General features: G+C 38.3%; 1 protein-coding gene across 1 annotated transcript in view; it reads left to right on the top strand.

The window, feature by feature from the left end:
* LOC135701965 (arrestin domain-containing protein 3-like) overlaps positions 1–24,626 on the top strand; it is a 38,924-nt gene extending 14,298 nt beyond the window's left edge. The window contains exons 6-8 of the mRNA XM_065222911.1: positions 14,029–14,329; positions 16,496–16,610; positions 24,118–24,626. Coding sequence (XP_065078983.1) covers positions 14,029–14,329; positions 16,496–16,610; positions 24,118–24,356 — 655 coding nt within the window. The 3' untranslated portion in view covers positions 24,357–24,626. The remainder of the gene's footprint in view (positions 1–14,028; positions 14,330–16,495; positions 16,611–24,117) is intronic.
* Positions 24,627–25,932: the final 1,306 nt, after the last annotated feature.

The following is a 25,932-nucleotide window of genomic DNA, read 5'->3' as shown; positions in this document are numbered from 1 at the left end:
AACAATGTTCTACGTCACGTACCGAAAGCACTGCTGCTGCTGCTGCTGATGCCGACGACCGGAGATCACCACACACGATAAATGGAACTAGCGGTTGAGGTCAGCCTTGATTGCTAGCTGCTTGCGGGGAGCCTTTCATTGTGTAACCGGAGAACACCACCACTCACCACGCGGTGATTGAATAAACACCGTTTGGTGAGACCGGATGCAATTGAACTTTGAAATCTGTGTTAGGGAAATCGCTTTTCGCAGGCAATCGGTGATAATTTTAACTATCATAGCAATAGTTGCATATTCGTACATTTTTCAATAGTGGCATTTTTAAAAATGATAAAGTCTTAAATTTGCGTAGGAATATTTATGATCGATTGGTGCTAAAATTATTGAAATTAGTCCAGGGGCAGCTGAGTTATTAACGATCAAAATCTTTCATAATGTTGTTACATGTTTCATTTTCGGTTTTCACAAAGTGTACCCCCATATAAAAATCAAAGACGTAGTCCTACGTCAAAATCAGCTTAATTAGCTGGAGGGATTCCTGTATATGGAAATATCTGTAGGTCAACAAAAGAACGTTCGTTGTTTGAAAGATGGTTGTTTTATATTTTATGAAAATTAATCAATCCATCGATCGTTAACAAAGATGATCATGAATGAGCTTGAGTTTGATTTACTGCTAGCATGAGTTGCTTTACCAAACAACAATGCACGGATAAGCAAGCAAATGGTCCAAGTTCGAATTAAAAAGGTAAAGGGTGTCCACGATGAAATTGCCACACACAAAATTGATTCGCAAAATTCGAGTTTTCATCCGATTGCCATCAAATTTTCAGGGATTGAGAAATAACTATTAAACTTCATTTTACCATTTTACTCGTATTTTATGTACAGTCCATACGCAAATGCCCGCACCTTGGCCTTAACCCCGGCCATAAGATTCTGCACAACCTGTGAATCAACCGTTTTTTGCATGTAAACCCATACTTTCTTCAGTTCCTCGACTGTCTTCACTACCTTAGGTCGTTTAAGAAGGTGCTGCTTCATAATCGCCCAGTACTTCTCGATGGGGCGGAGCTCCGGAGTGTTGGGAGGGTTGGAACATTTTCGGCACGAAATTGACCTTATTGTCCGCATACCACTTCAGCACGTCCTTGGAGTAGTGGCATGAGGCCAAATCCGGCCAGAAGATTGTTGGGACGTTGTGGGCCTTCAGGAGAGGAAGCAGCCACGAAAGGTGCACTCCGCTTCCCGCACGTGCAGATGGCTTGCCAAACCAGGAATTTCTTCGCAAATTTGGACATCTTCTGAGTGCGGACATGCTCCGGAACGCTGAACTTATCCTTGGCCGTGAAAAACAGGTTGCCGGGGATCTGTTTGAAGTCGGCCTTCACATATGTTTCGTCGTCCATGATGCAGCATTCAACTTTCGTCAGCATGTTGAGGTACAACTTCCTGGCACGGGTTTTGGCGGACTTGTTCTGCTTCTCATCGCGATTAGGGGCCTTTTGTACTTTGAACGTTCGAAGCCCAGCCTTAGTTTTGGCCTTCTGGACAAAACTTCGGCTTAGGTGCAGCTTCTTAGCCACATCCCTAACGGAGGCGTTCGGATTTGCACTATGAACTAAATCCACCCAAATTTTCATTAAATTCTACCCAACGGTTAAAAAGTTAGAGCAATTTCATAGTGTGGCAATTTCATCGTGGACACCCTTTATTCTTCTCACTATGAAGAAACAGTTCTATCGATGTTTATCCACCCAATTCGTCCTTTGATGTAATCATCTAGTCGATGGTTTTCAGTTGCAACTCTGTGATACCTACCTATTGTCGAAGACAACAAATCAAGAAGACTGGCAACTCTTCCATTTTCGCATACGAACGCTATGAGACAGGTACAATCGCGTCATCTGTCGCTCAAAAGTAAATGCTTCGAACGAATTTGATAGCAAAGATTACATCCTTAGAAGAAGGGTTTGTGTATTTGCTCATTTTTCTATGCGTTGCTTCCACATTCACTCAAGCGCAGCGCTATTGTATCTGTCGCTTGGATTCTGGCAAAGTTGCCAATCTTCTTTATATGATGTCTTCGCTATTGTACACTCTCTCTCGCCATAGCCAACGTAGTTATCTAAGAGAGATCAGGTAGGGATGCCCAACAAACATTTTCGGCTATGTAAGCTTACTTTTTGCAGTTTCGTGTTGTAAAGCAGCTGCATAAAAGCTGTAGATTCATCTACAAGCAACATATGTCAAAGTAGTATAAGTAGCGCCTATTCAGAATTTATACAACTATTATTCAGCTTGTCAGTCAAATTGAATACCAGCAACTAATAAACGTTTACACTACTGCTATAGACATGTTTCTCAATATACAGCTTATAGCTGCAATTCAAAGCTGTTAAAATCGATTGTATAATCGATTTTTGGAAGCATTTATGAAACCAACGGGATTTGAACTTCTGGTGTGTACTTTTGCAGCGTTTTTATAAATTTTACACTGCGTCTTCCATACATGTATAAATAGAATGGTCGAGCAAGTGTTGCACAGCGATATCGCTGTAGAACAACATGTAGATATTTCAGCTAGATCGATCAGTTTAAAGCAGCGGTTCTCAAACTTGTGTCGATTGCAACCCACTTTGAAAAAACATTATTAGCTTGCGACTCACCAATACTGAATACAGATGTTGTAAGGCCAAAATTGGCTTGTCTACGCCAAAAAAGTGCATTCAAACATTGTGATTGCGTTGCGTTGCGTTGCGTGTGTAACGGATTAATTCGTAGATCAGGATTGGGTGATCTTGGATCGATCTTTGGAAGATCGATCTTTTTCATCCCGATTTCCGATTTTTTGAATCGATTCTTTGTCCACGAAAAAAATCGAAATAATCGATCTCTTCTTTCAATCTTCAAAATAAATTGTTGTTAAATTTTGTAATTGTTTTGACACCGAAAAAACGATTTACTCTCACTCCGGACTGCATGGTAAATTTAACGAACATAACGTTAACATCAGCATCTCTCCCTATAATGACGTCACTATTTGCGTTTCCGATATTTACGAATACAGCAACATTTGAAGATTTTCGCTACCTCCCTCCTGTGCTCATTGCTCCTTACCGTCACGACAACATTCAATTTAATAGTATAAAAGAAAGAATTTCTTGAGGTACCAACGTAAACAAGTGTATAGTCCATTCTATATGCAAGACTATTGATGGTCCAAAATTGAGGATAACAATAACAACATTTTTGGCTAGAGCGAATGTGAGGATTGCAAACTAAGCACTTGAAACATCAGAAAGGTCAATTAAAATTAAAACCATAAAATCGATTTACCAAATATCGATTATTTGGTAAATACCGATTTAATCAGTGGATCGATTCTAGAGCCAAATATAAGATCGATCCATCAAGATCGATCTTTCTGTGAAGATAATTCTATCGTAGATTGAATACTGGCAACTGTCATGTATCAACTATAACATTCTTATTCTGATTGCTTAAGGAAAACTATTTGGGAGTGAATAGTTCTCCGATCGAAGTTCAGAACAGGAAAAGCATGACAATCCTCGCGTCACTTTTCAAAAGGTTCTAAGTAACAAATGTAAACAAATTGAGTAAAGCGATACAAACTATTGCTCTTCTATCATTGTATGTGTTATAAAAACACTCATCCAAATTTACTTTCATTGATTTAAGATAATCATAGGTCAAAAATTGTCCAATGTACAGTTTGAAATTATGCGTACATGATTGTTACTTTGGTCATTTGGACTGCCTAACATGATTGGTGCTCATTTTCTAAAGGCGGGGCCAATCTAAAGTTAGGTACTGTACTCTGAAATCTGTGAAAGGGAATCTAGTATCATGAAGAACAATACCTCCAATGTAAAACTCATTGATTATGTCATTGAGAAAAATTGTCCAATGTAACATGTCCGATGTACAACTTGACTAGTCAAAATGTCCTATGAGTGTTTTTTTTTCTATAATGTAGCATGAAATTCAAAGTAAAATTGTTATTTTACCACCGACAAACCGACAAGAATGCCCATAGCAAAAACAATAAAATTTCTGACCAAAGCACACTACTGACATCTGGCTCCGTGTTCCCGGGAAATATTTAGCTAAGCCAAGCAAAAGTTATGAATTGGTTCGTGTCTGATCATTTCTGGACAAATAATGTTTATCTAGATTAAAAATTCTATGGTTTTGACAGTTCAGATCACTGCACATTTAAATCGACCGTTTACGATTTTCGGGCATAAGTCAGAATTAAGTGTCATGTCGGTTTGTCGGTGATTTTACCGTTTCTACTGAATTATCCACTTCACACTACACACTTCATGTTATTATTCACTGACTACATTAAAAATAGTATTGCAAAATGTATTGTTTCTAAACAGTTAAAATAATAATCTGTCGAACTTTAACTTCAAATTTTCTCAAAATGGTGGATATGTTACATTGGTCTATTTGAAAAGTGACGCGAGAATTGCCATTGATAGCCACGCCCATCTTCTCCATTACGGGGAAAGGAAGGATATGGTTGATGTAACATCTACTTAACGGGAGGCCAGTGACTCACCGTCGCCCCATAGATGCAACGGAGTTGGATAGTTTGGTACGAGATGGGTCAGGATTGGCTTAAGTAGGCAATGCGACCATAGTAACCCACGATCTTCTATTCAGTAAGCAAAAGCGGCAGCCGCCAAGCTAGCCGAGCTCCTAAATTTAAATTCCAATCCTGTTTAAAGTAAAATTAAACAAACAAAAAGGAACCGTCTCACCCGAATGATACAATTTACTGCAGCCATGTGTGATAAAAACACTGATGCACTTTGGGGAGCCACTTCTGCGGACGGTCGATATTCGTGGAGATTAATACGAGCTTCTGATTTAACCCAGGATATTCTGCTCAATAAGCAAAAATGTTTACCACTAGGCAAATGAGCTCCTTTTATTACAGCACACCAATGATCGATTTGTTGTTATTCCAATATATTCACATTAACAAATAAAGCGATTCACGAGGGGCTTGAGATTAAACTAATGATGTTCTACTCAGTAAGCAAGAATGGTCGCTCTAAGGTCACCAAGCCCCTCATATATAAGATACGATCGCGTTGTTATTGCAACCATTCAAAACCGACTCCGACGGTGACGTTGATGATGCTGTTAAGTGTCCTTACGTAAGACGTGAACAGAATACATAAAACATTGACATTTTGTTTTTTTGCCTACCGTGCCTCTTACCTTACTTCACAAAATAAACTACGACTGACGCGATGATTTTACCAGCGTACAAATATTGCATATCTTTTAAGCTATCTCGACCGAACTCTATTTAAAAAAAACTGTTTTCTCCTTCATATTTTAAACTACCGCATCAAAACCACCAAACCACACTATCAAACACGACCCGCCGTGACTACCGTCAGTCTTCATCCACGGCTCTCATGATCGCGTTAAGGACACCTCTAACAACACATCAAAACTAATTGGTAGTGCCGATCGCGATCGCGACTTTCATTTTCTGAACGAATCATGCTTCAACATGTTGAAAAAATCATAATGCATTATTCGTAGACACCTAACCGTAAAAACCGAGGAACTTGCCTCAGGCGCTCGAGGTCATCCCTCTGGCAAACGATGAAAATAAATCTCGATTACTCCCCCGAAGGGACGCATCCGCTCCCGCAAACAATGCATCCGACCCCAATCCAGCGCAACCGGCATCCCGCCCACGAAATTTTCCTCTACCCGATCAGATTGTTTTTACCTCATGCGTGAATTTTTTTTTTTTTTTCATCTAGTTCGTTTATTTGGAAGGCTCAATCGCGTTAGCTTTACGGAGCCGATAATTCATTGTTCACTGTGTGTAACAAGATTCACTTAATTCTATGTCTAGTAGGAGTTGGGCCGATTACTCGCGGCTTACTCGAGGTTAGAAGGGTACATTTTCGAAGGATAGGATCAGGGGAGGAGCTTGGGGTAGGGTTTCGTTGTCTCATCAGAGCGTTGTCGCCAGTATGAACGGTAGTGCTGTTCTAGCTTCGTCCGGAGTTCGACCGGCTATGGTGGGTGACCAGTGGGCGACGATGAGACTCATCGAGACGGGGGACAAGACAAACAAAAACTAATAAAGAGAGACAAAAGACAAAAGGAATTAAATTCTTATACTAGACATTTGAAGAAAGACATAAACGGACTGCATATAGCAGAGATCACGGGTTGCCAACACGTCTCTGATAGGAACATAGGGTTGTCTTCCTTGGGCCTCGAGGGTATTCAAAAGTCGCTCTCTGGCGGCGTCATTATCCGTACATTGCCAAACTGCGTGTTCGATGTCATCGTAACCGTTTCCACACCGACAGATGTTGCTGTCCACGAGGTTTATTCTATTGAGATGAGCATCTAGCGAGTAGTGGTTGGACATAAGTCTACTCATCACGCGAATGAAGTCACGACTTAAGCCCAAGCCTTTAAACCACGCTCTCGAAGAAACATTAGGAATAATTGAATGTAACCACCGTCCAAGATTTCCAGTGTCCCAATCGGTTTGCCAACTCGAAAAGGTACTCTGACGCACTAAATGGTAAAATTCATCGTGTGAAATTTGCCTGTCATACAATTCGCCTTCCTGCGCGCCCACCTTTGCGAGAGAGTCCGCCTTCTCATTGCCTGGGATTGAGCAATGTGAGGGGACCCATACAAAGGTAATCATATATGATCTTTCGACCAGTACACTCATCTGCTCCCTTACCTTTGAAAGGAAATAAGATGAGTGCCTACTTGGTTTCATCGACCGAATAGCCTCAATGGAACTGAGACTATCCGAGAAGATGAAGTAATGGTCTGCGGGCATGTTGGAAATCATCCCCAATGCGAAGTTGATTGCTGCCAGCTCAGCAACAAAAACGGAACAAGGTTCCTGAAGTTTGCGGAAGGCGCTAGAGTTTTCATTGAAGACACCGAAGCCAGTGGATCCATTGAGACGGGACCCGTCTGTAAAATATCTTTTCATGCAATTGACTTGTTGGTACTTTTCAGTAAAAATACGCGGAATAATAATAGGTCGAAGTTGATCGGGAATCCCATGAGTTGCTTGTTTCATGGTCAGATCATATTCAATTGAGGAACTGCGATTGGTGAAGTGAACACGGTCTGGAGTATAACAAGGAAGACACATATCTGATGATATGTAGTGGTGGTAGATTCTCATAAATCGAGATTGTGTGTTCAGCCCAAGAATTTCTTCAAAATTAGCAATTATAAGTGTGTTCGTCACTCCGCATTTGATTAGTATTCTGAGAGAGAGCTCCCAGAAACGGTTCTGGAGGGGTGTTACTCCTGCCAGAACCTCGAGACTCATGTTATGCGTTGAGTGCATACAGCCTAGAGCAATACGCAGACAACGATATTGAATTCGTTCCAATTTTATTAGGTGACTTTTTCTTGCCGAGAGAAAGCAGAAAGAGCCGTACTCTAGAACAGAGAGAATAGTTGTTTTATAAAGCGTTATGAGGTCTCCCGGATGAGCACCCCACCATGTGCCGCAAATTGAACGGAGAAAGTTGATCCTCTGCTGACATTTTTGCTTCAAATACGTAATATGGGCATTCCAAGTGCACTTTGAATCAAACCAGACCCCAAGGTACTTGAAAGACAATGATTGGGTAATGTTTCTGCCCAAAAGATTAAGCTGCATTTGGGCTGGGTACCGCTTTCAAGTAAACACTACCAGTTCAGTTTTCTGCGGCGAGAATTCGATCCCTAGATTCATAGCCCAAGAAGACAAGTTATCTAAGGAATTTTGCAATGGTCCTTGCAAGTCCACGGCATGTGGACCTCTTACGGAAACCACACCGTCATCTGCAAGTTGTCTTAGCGTGCATTGTTCTGCCAAACAGTTGTCGATATCTTTGACGTAAAAGTTATAAAGAAGAGGGCTGAGACATGAGCCTTGGGGCAGGCCCATGTAGCTAATTCTGGAAGTTGTCAGTTGTCCAAGGGAAAAGTTCATTTGCTTTTCTGACAACAAATTGTACAAGAAATTATTTAAAATTCCAGAAAGTCCACATCTGTGCAGATTGTCTGACAGAATTTCAATGGAAACTGAATCAAAAGCCCCCTTAATGTCCAAGAATACTGAAGCCAATTGCTCCTTGTGTGCAAAGGCCAGTTGAATATCTGTGGAAAGCAGCGCTAGACAATCGTTTGTTCCTTTGCTCTTGCGGAACCCAAACTGTGTATTTGATAGCAAGTTATTTGATTCGACCCAGTGATCGAGTCTCCGAAGGATCATTTTCTCCAACAATTTCCTAATGCACGAAAGCATAGCAATCGGACGGTATGAGTTATGGTCAGACGCTGATTTGCCAGGTTTTTTAATGGCTATTACTTTGACCTGTCTCCATTCAGGCGGTACAATGTTGTTTTCTAGCAAGGAATTGAATAAATCTAGCAAGCGTCTTTTAGCGATATCTGGGAGATTTTTCAGAAGATTGAATTTAATCATATCGCTTCCCGGTGAGGAGTTGTTCGATGAAAGAAGAGCCATAGAGAAATCCAGCATTGAGAATGGTCTATCCAGAGAGCCGCCGCTAGGAGACGCTTCTCGAAGAATATTTTGTGCTGGAACTGAGTCCGGACAGACCTTTTTAGCGAAATCGAATATCCATCGGTTGGAGTATTCTTCACTCTCATTGAAAGATGAGCGGTTACGCATGTTGCGAGCCACCCTCCACAAGGTGTTCATTGAGGTTTCTCGTGAGAGTCCCTCGACGAAATTGCGCCAATAACCGCGTTTTTTTGCTTTGATTAATTGTTTCAGCTTTGTCTCAAGCTTTGAATATTCCTCGAAGTAAGTGGAGGTTTTGTGTCTACGAAAAGCTTTGAAAGCATCAGATTTTTCTACATACAATTTTGTGCATTCTTCGTCCCAACCAGGTGTGGCTGGTCTCCTTTTAAAGGGTGCACTTAGAACTTTTCTTTTTTGTGCTTCCAGTGAGCTTTTGTAAATCAAATCGGCTAGGAATCGATATTCTTCCAATGGTGGAAGCGCATCTATTGATTCGACACCGATTGTCACCGCCGTTGCATATTTCTGCCAGTCGATGTTCCTTGTAAGATCAAATGGAACCCGAGATGGTTCTGCAGAGTGAGGGCCACACTTTATTGAAATGATGATTGGCAAATGATCGCTACCATGGGGATCATTGATAACCTTCCACTGACAATCCAATGATAGCGATCATGCGTGAATTTGACGATTACAAAGCTGAGGGGGATTCTTAATGAATGTCAATTACTAATAAAAATCTGATTTCTGAAGAAACAAAATAAGTCAAGAGCCAATCTGCGTAGAAGATTGCGATAGTGGAACCTATCTTTTCTCCCTAAAAATGAATTACGTTTCAACATGAATGCACCCGAAAAATCATCACATCACATCAACAAACTCACCAAATCAATCCATGATAGATGTCAAATACACAATGAATTCAAACTGCACCGCATTTGAATTCTTTTGGTTCAGAAATGGATAAAATAAAAACCATCAATTCTAACCAAGCCTGTCATAGTGGTTAGTCATGGTTACTCCATGAGTAACTACACACTTAGAAATACCTAATCTTACACGTGACGGAATCCATCTTTGACATAAAGGATGAGACGTAAACAAACATATCATGTAAAATTAAGTGCTCCGAGACTGAAAAGTTCGAAAGTACGTTTGATTGACCTGAATTTCACGTCTATTATGACCAAGGAATCAAAAATATCTTCAAATGACAAAATGACAAGTGATCAACGAACCGAATAATAACGCTATGTCAGAAGTACAAAGTAATAATGATATAATCTTCTTCCTTCTTTTTCATGACAAGCAGCGCGTGTGACTCAACGCACTCGGGGCGGTAGAAGGAAGCGAGCAAATTGTTAGCAAGCTGCTTCACGAAGTAAAGCCGAACATGATACACGTGTGTTAATAGAATTTTTTTTGTTATGTCTTTTCTCGATTCGTATCAAGCTATGTCCTCATCCGTGTATATTGCAACAAAGCAGGCAAGCAATATATCATTATCCTTCTACCACTCGGATCGAGCTATGCTACGTGAAAACACACATAGATTTTTTCCATCGCACTTTTCACGTAAGAGTTACGTGATTCATACATGAAAGCACTCATTTCAGTGAGCGAGATGGTTACTGAATTATCACGTAGAAGCTACGTTATTCTGTCGATGGAATATATAATCGTTTCCAACGTGTGAATTATTTTGAGTGTATGTTACAGAGCGAGTTTGTCATGGTAGTCGTAGCAACCGTTTTGTCTGTATCGTTGGTTGCTTTATGTGTTTGGATTCGCTGATTATGACTCAATTTTATGTCAAAATTGACGCTCGTATATGTCAGTCTCAAAGCACCTAAATTTACATCAACACGTTTAATCAAAAGAAAAAAGAAATTTGGATCTACATGCGTTCCTCTCGAACATTGGCGTAAATAAAGGAAAGCCGGGAGGGGCTGGCCTCCTCCAGACCTAGAGCTAGCATACCTCGGAGCAATCTATGTTTGCATTGAATGAAGGGTTTGCGATAATTTTCCGGTTTAGCTAGAATAAACTCTTCTGGGACTTTGATTTTCTTGATTGCCTTTTAATCTTTTATTCACTTTGTTGCTACACACACGCAAACGTCTCACAGAAAGGTTGAATCTCTTCGAAGATGTCTCAATTTTGAAAACATTTCCAATTCTGTGAAGCAGTGTTTCAGATCTTTAGAATATTACTGAATAAACCTTACTACAAAGTTTCTTGAATTAAATTCCATGAACTCAAATAAAGCTCCCTGAACTTATTCCCAATTCATTTAACTAATCCCTTAGCATATATGAAGATCACTAAATATATGGAAAGATTTGCGAATTGCTGGAAAGTTGCGTCCACTTCTACGAAGTTTTCAGAACTTATAGCTTACACAAAGTACAACTAAATGTTTACCAAGATGGCTGAACTTGTAAATATTTCCTATGTCTCAGTTACTGTTCCCAGAAATTTAACCAAGATCACAGAACATTATTTGGAATTTCTGCAATATTCCCATCTACTTTTTTACTTTTAAATTACGGTTAGTGACTTATAGTTAGATTTTTATTGTTTATGAGAAGTTAGAAAATACTGAGAAGTAGCACATATCATCGGTAAGAGACGTGTGTGTGTGTGCGTGAAAATTTACGAAAAAATCTAAGGGCACCGGCGGGATTCGAACCAACAATTTCAATTCAGTACACGGGTGCCAATTATAAAACGGTGGACCTATGGTCTACGAATGTATTTGGCTAATGACATTTGTGAGGCCGGCAGTTCTCCGCTATATTCTATTCTATTCTATTCTATTGGACAACCCTACTCGACGTTTGTTCACGTCGACTGATACTGAGCGGTTGCGGTACAAGCACATATCGTCGATAATAGACGATTGTTGTGTATTAGAGAACGCTTGCGCAAAAAGACTAGGAAGGGGAACGGATTCGAAACTCAAATGTCATTAGCCAAATACATCGTTAGGTACACCATAGGTCCACCGTTGTATAATTGGCAATGCACCTGTGTACTGAATGGGAATTGTGGGTTCTAATCCCATCGATGCCCTTACATTTTTTTTTTCGAAAATTTCCTCACACACACGTCTCTTACCGATGATATGTGCTTACTTCTCAGTATCTTCTAACTTTCTCATAAACAATTCCCATCTACAAAACTCCCTGAATTCCACGAAATTCTCGAAAATCTAGCCGAATAGCCGAATAGCCGAATAATCTAGCTATAAAGTTCCCTTAATTTCTACATAATTCCTTGCTAAGAAGTTTTGCGAAGCTTCTTGATTTTCTGTTTAATTCGCTCAACTTGTACAAAGATCGCTGAACTACTATAAATTCGCTACCCTTCTATGAAGCTTTCCGAACTTTTCGAGAATTTTAATAAATTGATGCAATTCCCTAAACTATTCTAATTGTTTTAACTGAGTTATAATAGAGTTTCGTGCAATAAAACAAAGTTTAATTAACTTCATTGATGTTTCCCAAACTGGTACATGTTCTCGACTTTTACTGGCACTCTATTGCATCAGAACCCTGGTTTTAACCTTCTCTTGTTTCTAATTCAAGTTTCCGGAAAAATCTAATCATCCAAAAGAAGAGGTTTCTTGTTTCTAATCTAATCCCTAGAAAAATCAAAAACCAGTCTCAGAACCATTCACAAGAAGAGTTCATGGTGGTAGAACTTACACCGTCGATTGGTAGGGTATACGTCCCTAACCTCGGTCTAATATGCAGCCATCGATTACGTTTTTAATCATAACTCATCAATGAATTTACCTGCAAACGATATTCTACTGCTAAATGGTATGCTTAGATATGCTTATCATGTCGTTTGCTATCAGAAACCACGAAAAGTTGAAAAACTTACTTTTTTTAAGACAATAACTCACGAGGGAAATGTATGTAATATGGGTCTATTGTCCCCAAATTGGGTCTATTTATGGATGCAACTTCGTCCTATCTTGTTTGATCCTCAAAAAAACGCTCTTGGTAACGTTTTCTGATGTATTTTTTTTTTATCACTATCACTGTTAACTTAATGCTCTTCATTCCTCAAAACATTTCTTAGAGAAAATTTTACGAAAACTACATTAAATCACTCAATTTAAAAATTAAAAATTAAAAATTTCGCTTATCGTCTTTTGACCGCAGAATATCTAAATCAGAACATTGTGATGTTCATTATACAGGTTTGGCAGAAAAAATCTCCCTTCCTGTTCGTTCCTTATCATCCAAATGCAAAACAACATTGTTGACGTTACTCTTATTGCTATATGCTGTCAAATGAATTTCATGGGCCATAGTTAGGAACATAGAAAAGAAATGTGTCCCTAAAGTTGGGTCCATGTTTTACTTGTGAAAACGTTGTTAAACAATTAAAATAAACATAAAATATTCAAACAGCAACTGTAAGTTTTACGTCTAGTGTGTATTATCAGGTAATTCCAATCAATAAATGCCATAATCAGGCCATTTGATGATCGTCAGTCAACCTTCCCATCTTAACCTTATAAGTCATGGCGGCTAAAAACTCCGAACATTGTGATATTCTCAACCAGTTTTATTACTTACGAGAGCTGAAAATGTATTGAAATGTTGTGATATAAATTGATTTGTGTGTGGTACACATTTATCAACCATCAGTGATCAATATTTTCCTTATTTTTTGTGTAATATTCCTTAATTAATTATTTATTTGCGTGATAGGCCGAATGAAAGGACTAGACCCACATTACATACCGTAACCCTATATGATATTTTACCATTCGAGTCATGAATCATTCGTTTTTCGAACCACACAGAGGAATTTCTCACAACCCAAAGAAGGAAATCTAATTAAACCGTTCGGTGAAACGCTTTCGTAGCCATTAAGCTATTCCAATTATTTTAAATCCTTCATCGAGTTCTGACCAATCAATTTCCATTGCAACAGTCTTAGGAAGCAGTCCACTGAATAGAAATGAAAAATTAGTGACGTCCTCAGAGCTCAGTACAAAACTCACGGTGAGCAAATATCGACGAGTGATGAACATGCACACGTGCTCAAGGGAGTCGGTTTCGTGGGAAATTTCAATAAAATCATCAAATAACAAGTTCCACAGCATGGGCGGATGTAGTCCCGCGAAATAAAAAGTTGTCTTCTGTGGTATTTTGCTAAAGCCAACAGCTATTTAAATGCCCCGTTTGTTGGAAACATGCAAAAGGAATGGCTGCAAACAGAAAATCATGAATATTCATATCACATCCCACGAAGGGATTCTACCGCGTTTTGGTGCGGAGTTGGTGTTGGTGAATGGCAGTAAGCATTTTGGACGATAAAATGAATCAATTATGAATCGAACCGGAAAATCGTGCGAATATATGTTATGATCACTAAATCGTTCGACTAATTAATTGTTGGCCTTTCTACCCTTGCAGCTGTTCCCTCGACCGGACTGCGTTCTGTTGTGGCGAAACGCTCAAGCTCAAATCCGTCGTCGACAACCAGGGTGAGGAGAGCGTAAAGTTAAAAGTTCGACTGCTCCAGCTTTGCGAGTTTTTCGTCGAACGAGGCGTGCTCGGCGTGACGAAGGAGGTCCAACACTTGGTACTCGAGTACAAGGGGGAACTAGTTGCTTCCCGAGATCATCAGGATACCTGTGCCAGCCTGCGGATACCGACGGTGCCTACGACACTGGTGGGTGTCTGCCGGTTGGTACAGATCTACTACACACTGACGGTGAGTGTGGGGTGGTATGTAGCATGTAGCATGTATCTGTCGTACGGAAAACATACCAACGATGTATGACTCTCTGAACACACGGGTATTAAATGTAATTGTATGACTACATGAGGCGTAACTGACATTATGTCGGCAAATGAAGCGTCTTGACGTGGGATGTAGCCACACATGAGCCAACCGTAAATTGTAACGTATTGTTGACTTTTCATTTCTATGCGTTGAAATTCAAACCGTGGTATCTGGGGTACAGATATTTTCGTTACAGCTGAAAACTGGAAAAACCCACTAACGAAAACAGATATTACTCTCGTTCTATACTGTCTATAATCCCATACCAGTCCCGTATGGAAAAAAGTAGGCATTGAGAAAATGACAGTTAAAGTTACGAAGTTCAATTTCCATGTAAATATTTGGAAATCATAATAAATTAATTGATAAATTTTTCAACTTAAAATCAGTTGCAATGATGCTTGCATGTTATGTTATATCAGTGAAAAATATGGAAATACGAAAAGCAGACTTTAGACTTTAACTTTATCTTATGGGTGATTGAATTTGAGGATGCTGACTTGATGTTGTTTTCACATTTTTCATGATCAAAGTCCGTAGTTTTATGACATAATATGAAAGTAGATGCCACTTGATAGTTGATAGCGCTGTTATCTTAAAATTTACGAAAATCCATATGGGACTGATATGCGATTATAGGCAGTATACGTTATACATAGTGTCGGAAGTAACCGCGCATTATAGCGGATCATTGTGCGATTTCCGTTAGTAGATTTTTCCAGTTTTCAGCTGTAACGACAATTTGACACTGTACAATCGTGGTAGCATCTATTGGATTTTTATGTTTTTCAGTAAAGTTCACCCAAAACAGAAGTTTCATGGGCCATCTGCCCATAATCGCAAGTCAGTCCCATCTGTAAAAAACTGGAAATGAGAAAACGGCGTTCAAAGATTTATCAAGTTTTCTGATTTGACACCTATTTTGGAGGGATAATTTTAAAAATAAACGTACAATGTGATAGAATGCATCTATGTTTACCCAAAAATATTGGAAAAATATCGTGAATTTTTTATTTTATGGCCAAAATCTGAGTGGGACTGACTTGCGATTACATTTAACGAGAATGAGAAAAATAACCGCAAGTCAGTCACAATTCCATGCCGATGCTGCATTAGTTTAGCACAGTATTGAACAGTAGAAAGATACTATGGTCCCATAGAACGTTATTGAATGTTTTTGGATTTGTTCCGCTGGTTCCAGAGCAATGGCCGGAACTTATTCCGGTGAGTATGGGTCTTCATCAGACCAGAGCCAAACGTGCCAAACCCACCATGCGATAAATCAATTCACATGAGAATTCAAAAATAAGATCAATAAGAGTCATGATGAGTGACCAGCACCATGTTGGCCACACCCGGACATGTTCCGGGTATACCCGGGGAAGTAGTAAATCCTTTTTAATTAAAATCCATCAAGCGATACATCAAATCACATGATAATTCATAGCCATATCCATTGGCGGTCAAACTGAGTATCGTAAGAACTATATTGGCCACATCCGGACATGTTCCAGATACCCTAGGGGAAGTGGACAAAAGCTGTATTGAGACAAATCTCATGATGCGATGTGTTGTCTAACATTTCTGATATATTTTTTCTAATGGGACTGACTTGCGGTTACTTTTCGCTGTGGGGCAATTTGACTTGGTATTGTTTTTCAGTTTTCTTGAGCAAACCACATTTTTTCAATAGCACATCTCAAAAAACATAGAATGATAAACTGAATAATGATGCTAACTCAAAATTGATAAAAATGCAGATGGGACTGACTTGCGATTACCGGCAGCATATTTCTTATATATATTGTAGTCTTAAATTGGAAAGTCAAACGACTAAACCTGTAGAGGAATGGTGGAAAATGTTGGTGATGCCATACGACAACCGCCACCTTGAATGGGTTAATCAGCCACAAACGAAAATCCTTAACCAAGCGAGACCACAGACGAAAACGCAAGATACATATTTCATCACCTCAAGCATCCCAACCGTAACCACCAGACCACAATTGAATGTGCAGCATTCCAAACACAAACACTAAAAAGTCGCCTTGCTGTTTGCTAAATCTGTCTTCCTTTCTTTCCCCACACATTTAGGCATGCTTGGAATTTGAGAAATCGGGCGATGATTTGCACATCAATTTCCCCATCACCATTGGAACGGTCCCATTCCGAATACCGAACAGCAATCTGCAACCGCACATAGGATACGGTAAGGAGATGCATTTTTCATGCAAGCGTCAGCCGGTGTGTAATGGTAGTTTATGTCTCGGTTAAAACATCTATTTATTTTAGACCATTTTCATTTTGTTTAGTTAAAGTCCGGGAGTAGTCCGGGAATGAGATTTGAACTCGTCACGTTGGCGTGAGAGGTATGGATGCTGACCACTACGCCGGGCCCGGCCCTAAGTACCATTGTCAATATCAGGGGAAACATAACATGAGTTATACCCTTAACTCGAAACGTAAACAATGACTTTGAACGTCGATTTCTCTTGAATGTGTGGTCATCACCCATGGAATCTGACTAAGCTCATAGAACAAACATTTCTCTGTCAGATGATTTAGTTAGTTTGAGTGGGTGTGTTGCTATACGTAAGAAACCGACGATCCAAGTCACTGTTTACTTTTCGAGTTAGACCCTTCTGAATTATTTCCCCTTATATGTTACTTTACTACCGTAGAACCACGTTAATTTGAATAGCTAAAATCGCAATTAAACAGCGCTGATTTAAAATATGTTTAAGTGGTACAGTCGAATTTCGCTTGTCTTTAAGTGGGCTACGTTTTAGCTGGGCTCCCGTATGTTGGGCAGAAACCCACCTAAATCGAAGTCAAACGTTATTTCTGCCAGTGCTGATTCCATTTCGAGGGGCTCATGGATGAACTATTTGGAAAGTTGCTAAAATATTTTCATGATAATAAACAATCTGATTGTATCCTTCAACCAATTTTCAGCTTGACAGCTCAGTCCAATTAACGATAACCTTTCACATAGTGGGCTATGGGTTTAGCCTAACGAACGAAAGTTGACTGTAATCCTACACGCCAGTTAGCCCCTCTGTAGGTACCAGAGTTAAACAAATTCTAGATGAACGCTTTTTAATTGTGATATTCAATTGAAACTAACGGGGTTCTACGGTATTTTATACGAAGTAAAAACAAGAATTATTTTTTATTCAGGCTTGAAATAATACTAACCGTCCTAAAATGCGCTTACCCAGAATACTTCAATGTCTTGAATAGGTTTGTTATTTTAAGAACTTTGTGAGCATTGAGCCATAACATTTTACGACCAATAAACGCAAACCCGCTATGCACGACCTTCGAACGTTCCGTTAGTCCAACCACCTACGCATATCGGTTTCTTGCAAACCACCAACTCGTAAAAGTAAAAATATTGCAAGGACTACGATGAACAATATACCAATGAACAAATTGAAATCTAAATTTGATGTTGTGATTTTGCTGATAATGATAGCTCAGGTTGCTGTCATTTTGGTCGTTTTAACGGCTAAAATATCATAATTGAGAGCAAACAAATCTTCCTGTGACATCACATTGAAAACTATTTCTGCTATCAGTGAGAGTAAACTGAAAACTAAATATGATATCAATTTTTCCTGTTGATAACAAAACAAGTATTCAATTTGATGTTATGCTAAGGCAATGAAAACAAACCCGCAACAACAAATGTACAGCAGGGCTGGTAGCAAGTCACTTTTTAGTGACTTGGTCACTATTTTTACGCCAGTCACTAAAAAGTCACTTTTTTTAAGGCCAAGTCACTAAAGTCACTTTTCTTGTAATAAGTCTCTATTTCAAACTTTTTTAAACGTGAATTTATTTCAAGATTGATCATTCTTCTGGATAAGCCTACATTTTGTTCTATTTTTGAACAATTCGAAGTTGACGAACTGGTAAAGAGTGTTTTTTTAACGTTTAATCGTTCTTCTCTATTGTCCACTCATTTGGCTAAATAAAGTTCCCTGGGTTTTACAGGTTTTTCCATAACTTTTGCGGATAATTTCCAGAATGATATTTATGAAATCGTTAGAAATATATTTTTAACGCAAATGTGTTTAAGACATGAAAATCAGTTTAAAAACCTATAAGCGTGAGTTTAGACAAATTCAGGATAGTTCCATGAGGTGCTGAAATAATATCGAGAATCCATAACATGTTTAGAAAGATTCAGTACAGAGACTTTAAGAAAATTTATGAAAACTTCAGAAAAATTTCAGGAACTTCACGGAAATCCAGAGAATTCCAGGGAAGTTTAAAGGTGTTTACGAGAATTTAATTTATTTTAAAGCAGAACCGAGATCTTCATTAGGGTTGAGAGTTTTAGGGAAGCTCCGAAAACATCAAGACAGATCAGAGAATTAAAGGGCAGTTCGAAAAATTTCAAGGAAATTGCAGAAACCGGAATTTTTGGAAACTTCGGTTTGTTCAGAGAAAATTTCTGGAACGCTATAAAAATTATATGGACATCCGGAAAATGTAAGAGTATTTCAAGGGTGTTATATCATGGAAATTCCAAGATCTAAAGAAAATTCGAAAATTTAGCTAAGTTGATTAGAGAACATCAACGAAATTCCATTAATTAAAAAAAGGCGAGAACTTTTAGCAAGCTCCGATATTTTCAAGAAATTCCAGAGATCTTCTAAGAAAATTATATATTTTTAGATTGTTTCATTATATTCAGGGAAGTTTCGAGTACGTCGAGGACGATCAGATAACATCAGAAAACTCACATTAACTTAAGGAAATTTGCAGCGACTTACAAGGAGTTCCTTAGAATTGTGGGATATTCCGAATCTACTATTGATCCGAAAAATTTAGAAGCTTCAAGAAATTATAAATATATATATGTATCAGAAAATTTACCGGAACTTTTGATCAATTTAGAGAAATCCAGCAAGCATAGAACACTTCTTGCAGGGAAGAACTTAAAGACAATTGAATCAATTCCAGTAAAATTATGGGTTCTCCTAAAACATAATGAGACAGGGTAGTCAATATTCTGGGCAGTTTTAAAAACATCAGGAAACTCTAGACTATTGAAGAAGTTATGAATTAGTTTCGATACTTTGAACTTCAGACAAATCTTGAGAATTTCAGTGAAAATTATAGAAATGTATTCATTATTTCGCTGCGGAAGCCTTGAGAGGTTTCTGAAACTTCAGAATAACTTCGAATACTTCACAGAAGTACAGAGGTCTTCAGAAACATTTCGAGATCTTCATAAAAGTCTATAGATTTTAAGGGAAGATCCGAGAATTTCAGGAACTATTATGGACATTTCGGGAGCATCTCAAATAAGTTTAGTAAAGCTCCAAAAACAACGGGAATTACAGGGGAGTTCAGTTCCGTTAGTTTCACTAAATTAGCGGCAAATTTCAAGAAGTTCCCAGATTTTCGAGAACTTTAAAGAAGTTAAGAAAACTATTGAGGTTTTCACATTGGTCCAGAAGTTCACGCAAGCTTAAACATTTTTAGAACAGTTCAATTAAATTCATGGTAGTACAACAAGCTTCATGAGAACTGCAAACACTTTAGAGAAGTTCGAGAACTTCGAGAAAGATATTGAACTTACTAATAAAGCTCTAAACACACACAAAACTTCAAGAAAGAACAGACATCTTCAGAGCAGAGATGTTCCAGAGCAGGAAAATTGTTTACAAATTAAAAAAAAAAAAGTTTCGAGAAATTCAGTGAATTTTTAACACTTTAGAGAAGATTCATGTTCGATAGGAAAATTGTGGAAACTTTGGGAAGTCCGAAAAAGTTTATAGAAGTTAAAAAAAAATGATGAGAAGTATTGCGAGCACCAGGTTAGTTTCTCAAGCTAAAAAGAACTTCAAGGCAGTTTAATTAAATTCAAGAATATTTTGGGAACTTTCAGTCCATTCCATATTCAACGGAGATTTCTAATGAAAATTCGCTTGGAGTTTACTATCTTAGGCTCAGGCTTCACATGAAGTCTGAAATTCCTCAGAAGTACCATGAAAGCAGATTGCAGTTGATGTTTTTCTCATATTTTTTCCCAGAACTCCCGTGGAATGAGGTCTTTAGAGATTATAATGAAATTTCATGAGCCTTAACACTGTGCAGGGAATTTGACTCCAGATTCTTTAAAAATTTTTGAAGTATTATAACTTTTCACTTCAGAATTTATAAAATTGGTGGGAAATATGCATATTCTAGAACCAAAAAAAAAAATCATTTGAAGCCTCTGAATTTTAAAAATGTATTTTTTACTGAAAATCAATCCATTCTGGATCTATAAAGTTCAATGCGTGAAAGAAAATAACTAGGAATATTAAATGTTTTCATTTAAAATTCCCTGATACTTCTAGGCATTTTCAGGAAAAATAAAATTCCTTGCGAATTCCCGGTTTTTTAAGTTTTTCCAGGTAGTATAAGCTTGGAGGTTTAGTCATAAACTTTCCATTGAATCTTTCGGAAATTTGTTAATTGCGTAAACTGAAATCAAATTATGATTTCAGTTTGATGTTGATATCAAAACTTGTTTTCAATTTGCTGTCATTTTGATGGTGGACTTTGCTTGGGCTTTGCTCGGGAGACCAGCATCAAAATAACAGCAAATTGAAATCAAGTTTTGATATCAACATCAAACTGAAATCACAATTTGATTTCAGTTTACGAAAATAACAAATTTGATACCAAATTTTGTTTTTATTTTGCTGTACATTTGCTCTTCAAAAATATGTTGTTGCGGGTTTGTTTTCATTGCCTTAGCATAACAACAAATTGAATACTTGTTTTGTTATCAACAGGAAAAAATGATATCAAATTGAGTTTTAAGTTTGCTCTCACTGATAGCAAAATTAGTTTTCAATGTGATGTCACAGGAAGATTTTTTTGTTCTCAATTTTGATATTTTAACCGTTAAAACGACCAAAATGACTGCAACCTGAGCAATCATTATCAGCAAAATCACAACATCAAATTAAGATTTTAATTTGATCTCAGACTTTGCTCAGGTACTTAGTTATATATGAAGAAAGTTGTAAAAGGAAGGCTTGCCTAGTAGGATAATTCAGGCATAACATTTGATAACGGCACAAAAGCATTTGTAAACAAACTTTCTAAGGCCCTTTACACGCGAACCAAAGTACGCCCACGCAAATAATTCTATGTGTTCCTAGAACCAGGCATGGAAAATCATTTGCATTCATTTCGTTTGCCCCTAATTTTTTCATCAACAGAATTCCGCAAAATGATGTATGGAACTTTTGTAGGTTTTGTTATTAGTTACAACTTTTGTAACCATTTCAAATCCGTATCTCTTATGTATGACGAACCAGAGCGAACAGAAGCTAATATAGTTTTACAGTGATTGTATTTTACTTTCACTGAAAAACAGTAACAAGTTCTGCCCGCTCTTATTCATGATGCATTTGAGTTATGGGCAAAAGTTGTAGCTAATAACAAAACCTACTAAAGCTCTATACATCATTTTGCGGAATGCTGTTGATGAAAAAAGTTAGAGGCAAATGAATGTAAATGATTGCATTAAATGAATGTAAATGATTTTCCATGCCTGCCTAGCACTCCTGAACTCATGTCTTACTATTTCCTTAACCATTTATGTGCTTTATTTAAAATTATATAGCTAACTTTAACAAATTCATCACCTTGATTCACACAGCAAAACTGTGGTAAACTTAGATGAAACATGTATGTAACATTTCATCAAACTTTGATTTCATTAGGTTTCGTAGGAGGAAAAACATGACCACGTAAATTTGGAATTAAGTGCTTACATTTTGAAGTCCACAGAGAAGCAGCAAAATTTGGAACAAGAGTCAGAAGTACCATTTGAAAAATATTCAGTGTTTTGAGCTGACTTTGCATCGTTCCGTTCGCAAGAATTTTGTAAGCAGAACCATAATTGATATCGAGTGCTTATCGATACCTGCAATATCTATGATATCCCTATGTTTCTCAATTCCGTCAATTGAAAATTTCCTCAAAAATCCCAACACAAAGAACTACTCCAATTACTTTTTTATCAAAAACATGGTAAGGTTGATCCTTGTTGATTGAAAAGACAAAAGAGGAGCCACACCCAATCTTAACAAACTTTTTTTTCGACCACTATGGCTAAGGTCTCAGGCTGGGACTCCTAGTTAGCTGTATCAAAGTTAATATTTCAACATACCACGGATAAAATGATAGTTTTACACCTATTCTACGTAATCCTCAACTCTTCGATTTGATCCCAAGATTCCCCCCCCCCCCTTGATCAATTACATTATATTCAATAAACATAATTTCCGTCATGAATCCAATGCAAACCAATAAGATGCAATATTGCTAAATAACAACGCTCATGATTGGCTTCTAAGCGACTATAAAATACTAGCTAAAAAATCCTTTGAAAGTCTCCTGTCGAGCTAGTCGAAAAAAGAATGCCCACACGTCAAACACCGTCAAGCATTTAAATAGCGGACGAACACCATTTCATAGAGTTCTCTACCACTGTTAGTATTAGTGAGCAGTTTCACTAATACATGCATTTTACTGGTTGAAAATAAAAAACAAACCGCTGTCAAGTCGAACACTTTGACAGCTGATTTCGTGGTTGAAAATAATAAACAAATCGATTTTACACGGCTACACTAGCTAGGTTGTATTAGTGAGATCTTGTGTCGAGAAGTCAATTACGCATTACCGTGACCATTGACAATTCGCAGGGGTCAGATTTTTGCATTAAGTTCCACATATGTTATGTGCTATCTGTCCCAAGTACACTGAAGTCTTTTTTACGCCGTATTTTACACGATTTTTCGCGATTTACAAGGTACGTTTTTAACGATTTCTCGACAACGATACAACCTATCGACTTAATTCCAATCACATTATCCGTTTCAAGCTATAGGTAATCTAATGGCATACTTTTAAAATAAAATCACAGTGCTTGGTGTAAATAGTCATATACAAACTTTACGTCCTCTACTTGCATCTTACATATAAAAATTATTATTATAATATCTCATAGTTTCATAGTTTCATAATTTCGATAAGTAGTTTTTTAACTGTCATGAGTATGTTCAGGCCTGATCACTGCACAAAGTTCTTCTCCAGCGTTAGGTCAACGAGTTGCGTGACACCCTCAATAAGACTGATTTTCTCCCATTGGAAGCAGTTACTCAGGAAAGTATCTATATAATTTGGGAAACGTGGAGGCTCAATCGTTTCCGAAAAGTTTCCCTTCTCCCGGATGATGCGACGAAGTTTGTGTGCGCTTGCTTGGAATGTTTGGAAAAGTTAACCCTTTCGCCGAATGAAATCGCTGCTATGATAAGGAGGTTTATGATTTATTAGCATTACAGTTTTATGAAGGGATAGAGTGCTGCATTAAATTCATTTTAAAAACCAGACACGTTTTGACTTTCTCGCCAGACTTTAAAAGGTTTTAAAAACAGCAAAATGCTGAACTACTTACCAAGAATGTTGTACACTATTGAATGCTGTATTGAAACTAAAAATATTAGTTATTTTCATTATAAAACCACGATAAATCAGAGTGAAAGCCAAAAGGCTGTTGAATTGCTACTTGGGTATAATACCAAAAAACACCAACTTCAACTTGAAATCATACTTTATTTATGACATTATTTTTTTTGTTTTTAAGAGTTGAACATTTCGCAACTAAAAATTTATAAATTCCCTTTCTCTTCTTTTAGAGCCCGCAATTGATCACGTGGAAGGTGGTATTTATATCGGGCCGGAATTCCTGCTGGGGGAAGTGTACGACGGATGTAATGTCAGCGACAACGAATACCGTGACCTGGCACCCCTCTATCGTCCGGTGTATCTCACGGTGGTTCGTAGCTCCCAGCAAATAGCGGCCCGGGCTGCCGGCCGAGCCAATCGCAAAAAGTCCTCCTGCGAGGTGGAAATCGCTGAAATACACCGGAAATGAATTGACTCACAGCTGAGGTAACAGAGGTAAACATAGGCATACAATACCTACATGCTTGTAGGAACGCACTACACACAGTCTCCATCATCATCATCATCATCATCATCATCGTCACCATCGTGGTCGACCGAACTAACGTACCAAACAACCACCCCCACCTACCCAGTCAACACCGAAACGCCATCCGTCTCCATCGGCAGCGAGTAACGGCGTGTAAACATTAAACGAGCATAGGTAGGACGAGCAATAAATGTATTGGACGGGTTCAAGAGCAGCCGGGCTTAAAGCGTAGTTGTCACGTTCATATTTTCTACCTGTTGCCACATTACTTACAGCCTGAAGAAACCGTTCTATTGGACAGAGCTTTAAACCACGGGCCAACACTCATCCTCCTCTGCGGTATAAGCGATAGAATAGGTATCTACTTTCAAACCGCCGACCGGCACTGCTTGAATTGCCGAAAAATAATCCGCTTTCGTTGATCAACAATGCCGTTTTATAAAGATCAAACATCAAACCAAATCCAGCAACAACAAAAACAACGCATACACAATGTACCTTCCGAAGAGTGTAAGTTATTAGAAGCCGCAATAATCTTGTTACATCCTACGTGTGTCTTTGGAAACCTAAAAACCTCCAGTTGGAAACGAAAAGTGATGGCCACAAAACAACTATATAAACACTTCCCAAGACAGATTAACAACTCATTTATTTCAAAAAGATGGCCGAACAAGGTTACCAACGTGGTAGATTGCAGTCAATATGTTTGAATCAATTGCAATAAAGCAAAGTTGTGCACTTAAAAGTTTATGTAGTGTTTCGTTTGGCCAACATCGAGTCAATTGTGCAAAGAAAACCCATCTACATAGAGTAAGCGTTTAGGAGCTGACAAAGTCAATAAATTACATCGACAGTGAGCATGCATAAGGGCGTAAACGCGATGATCGATTCTCTTTGTCGTAATAGATGCTAGATAAAAGCTTCTTTTATCGATCTGTGTGCTGAAAAAGCTGGGAATGTCTTTACAAGGCGTTGGGGATACAAAGAGAAAGTCGAAGACGAAGAGATTCTGTCAATGTTACTTAGGACCTAATGCAATGTTCAGCTTGAATGCATACATCATCCATACTTGTGCACACAAAAGTAAGGTCATCTGCATATGTTACTACCAGATCAAGAGCTATGCTAGAAAATTGTTTGATAGATATTCAGTTCCGAAAGAAATTCGCGTAACGTAGTTAATACACTATGCAGCATAATTATGATGATAATAGGACTTAATGGGCACCCTTGTTGTATGCCTGAACCATTGTACTTATGTTTCCTCCGTTATAGCAACAATCAATACGAAACTAACGATTTTAAATTGGCTCACTACTTGACTAGCCTATTGGTCCCAAGCAAACGATTAACGTAGCCAATTCTAGTCGGAATTCTAGTACTACACTATGTTTGTTTTGATTCGCTATGAAAGTTTGACAGATAAAATGAGGGGTTAGTGGATTTTCCTACGTTTCAAGGGGTGACTCGATTAGCTTGGGACCGAAGATAGTACCAGAGCTGAGCCAAACAGTTG

The sequence above is a fragment of the Ochlerotatus camptorhynchus genome, unplaced genomic scaffold, assembly GCF_037179485.1.
Source record: "Ochlerotatus camptorhynchus isolate MF236.1 unplaced genomic scaffold, CSIRO-AGI_Acam_v1.1 ptg000015l, whole genome shotgun sequence".
NCBI lineage: Eukaryota > Metazoa > Arthropoda > Insecta > Diptera > Culicidae > Ochlerotatus > Ochlerotatus camptorhynchus.
The sequence above is the reverse complement of the archived record's forward strand: the minus strand, read 5'-3'. Positions and strand labels throughout refer to the sequence as shown.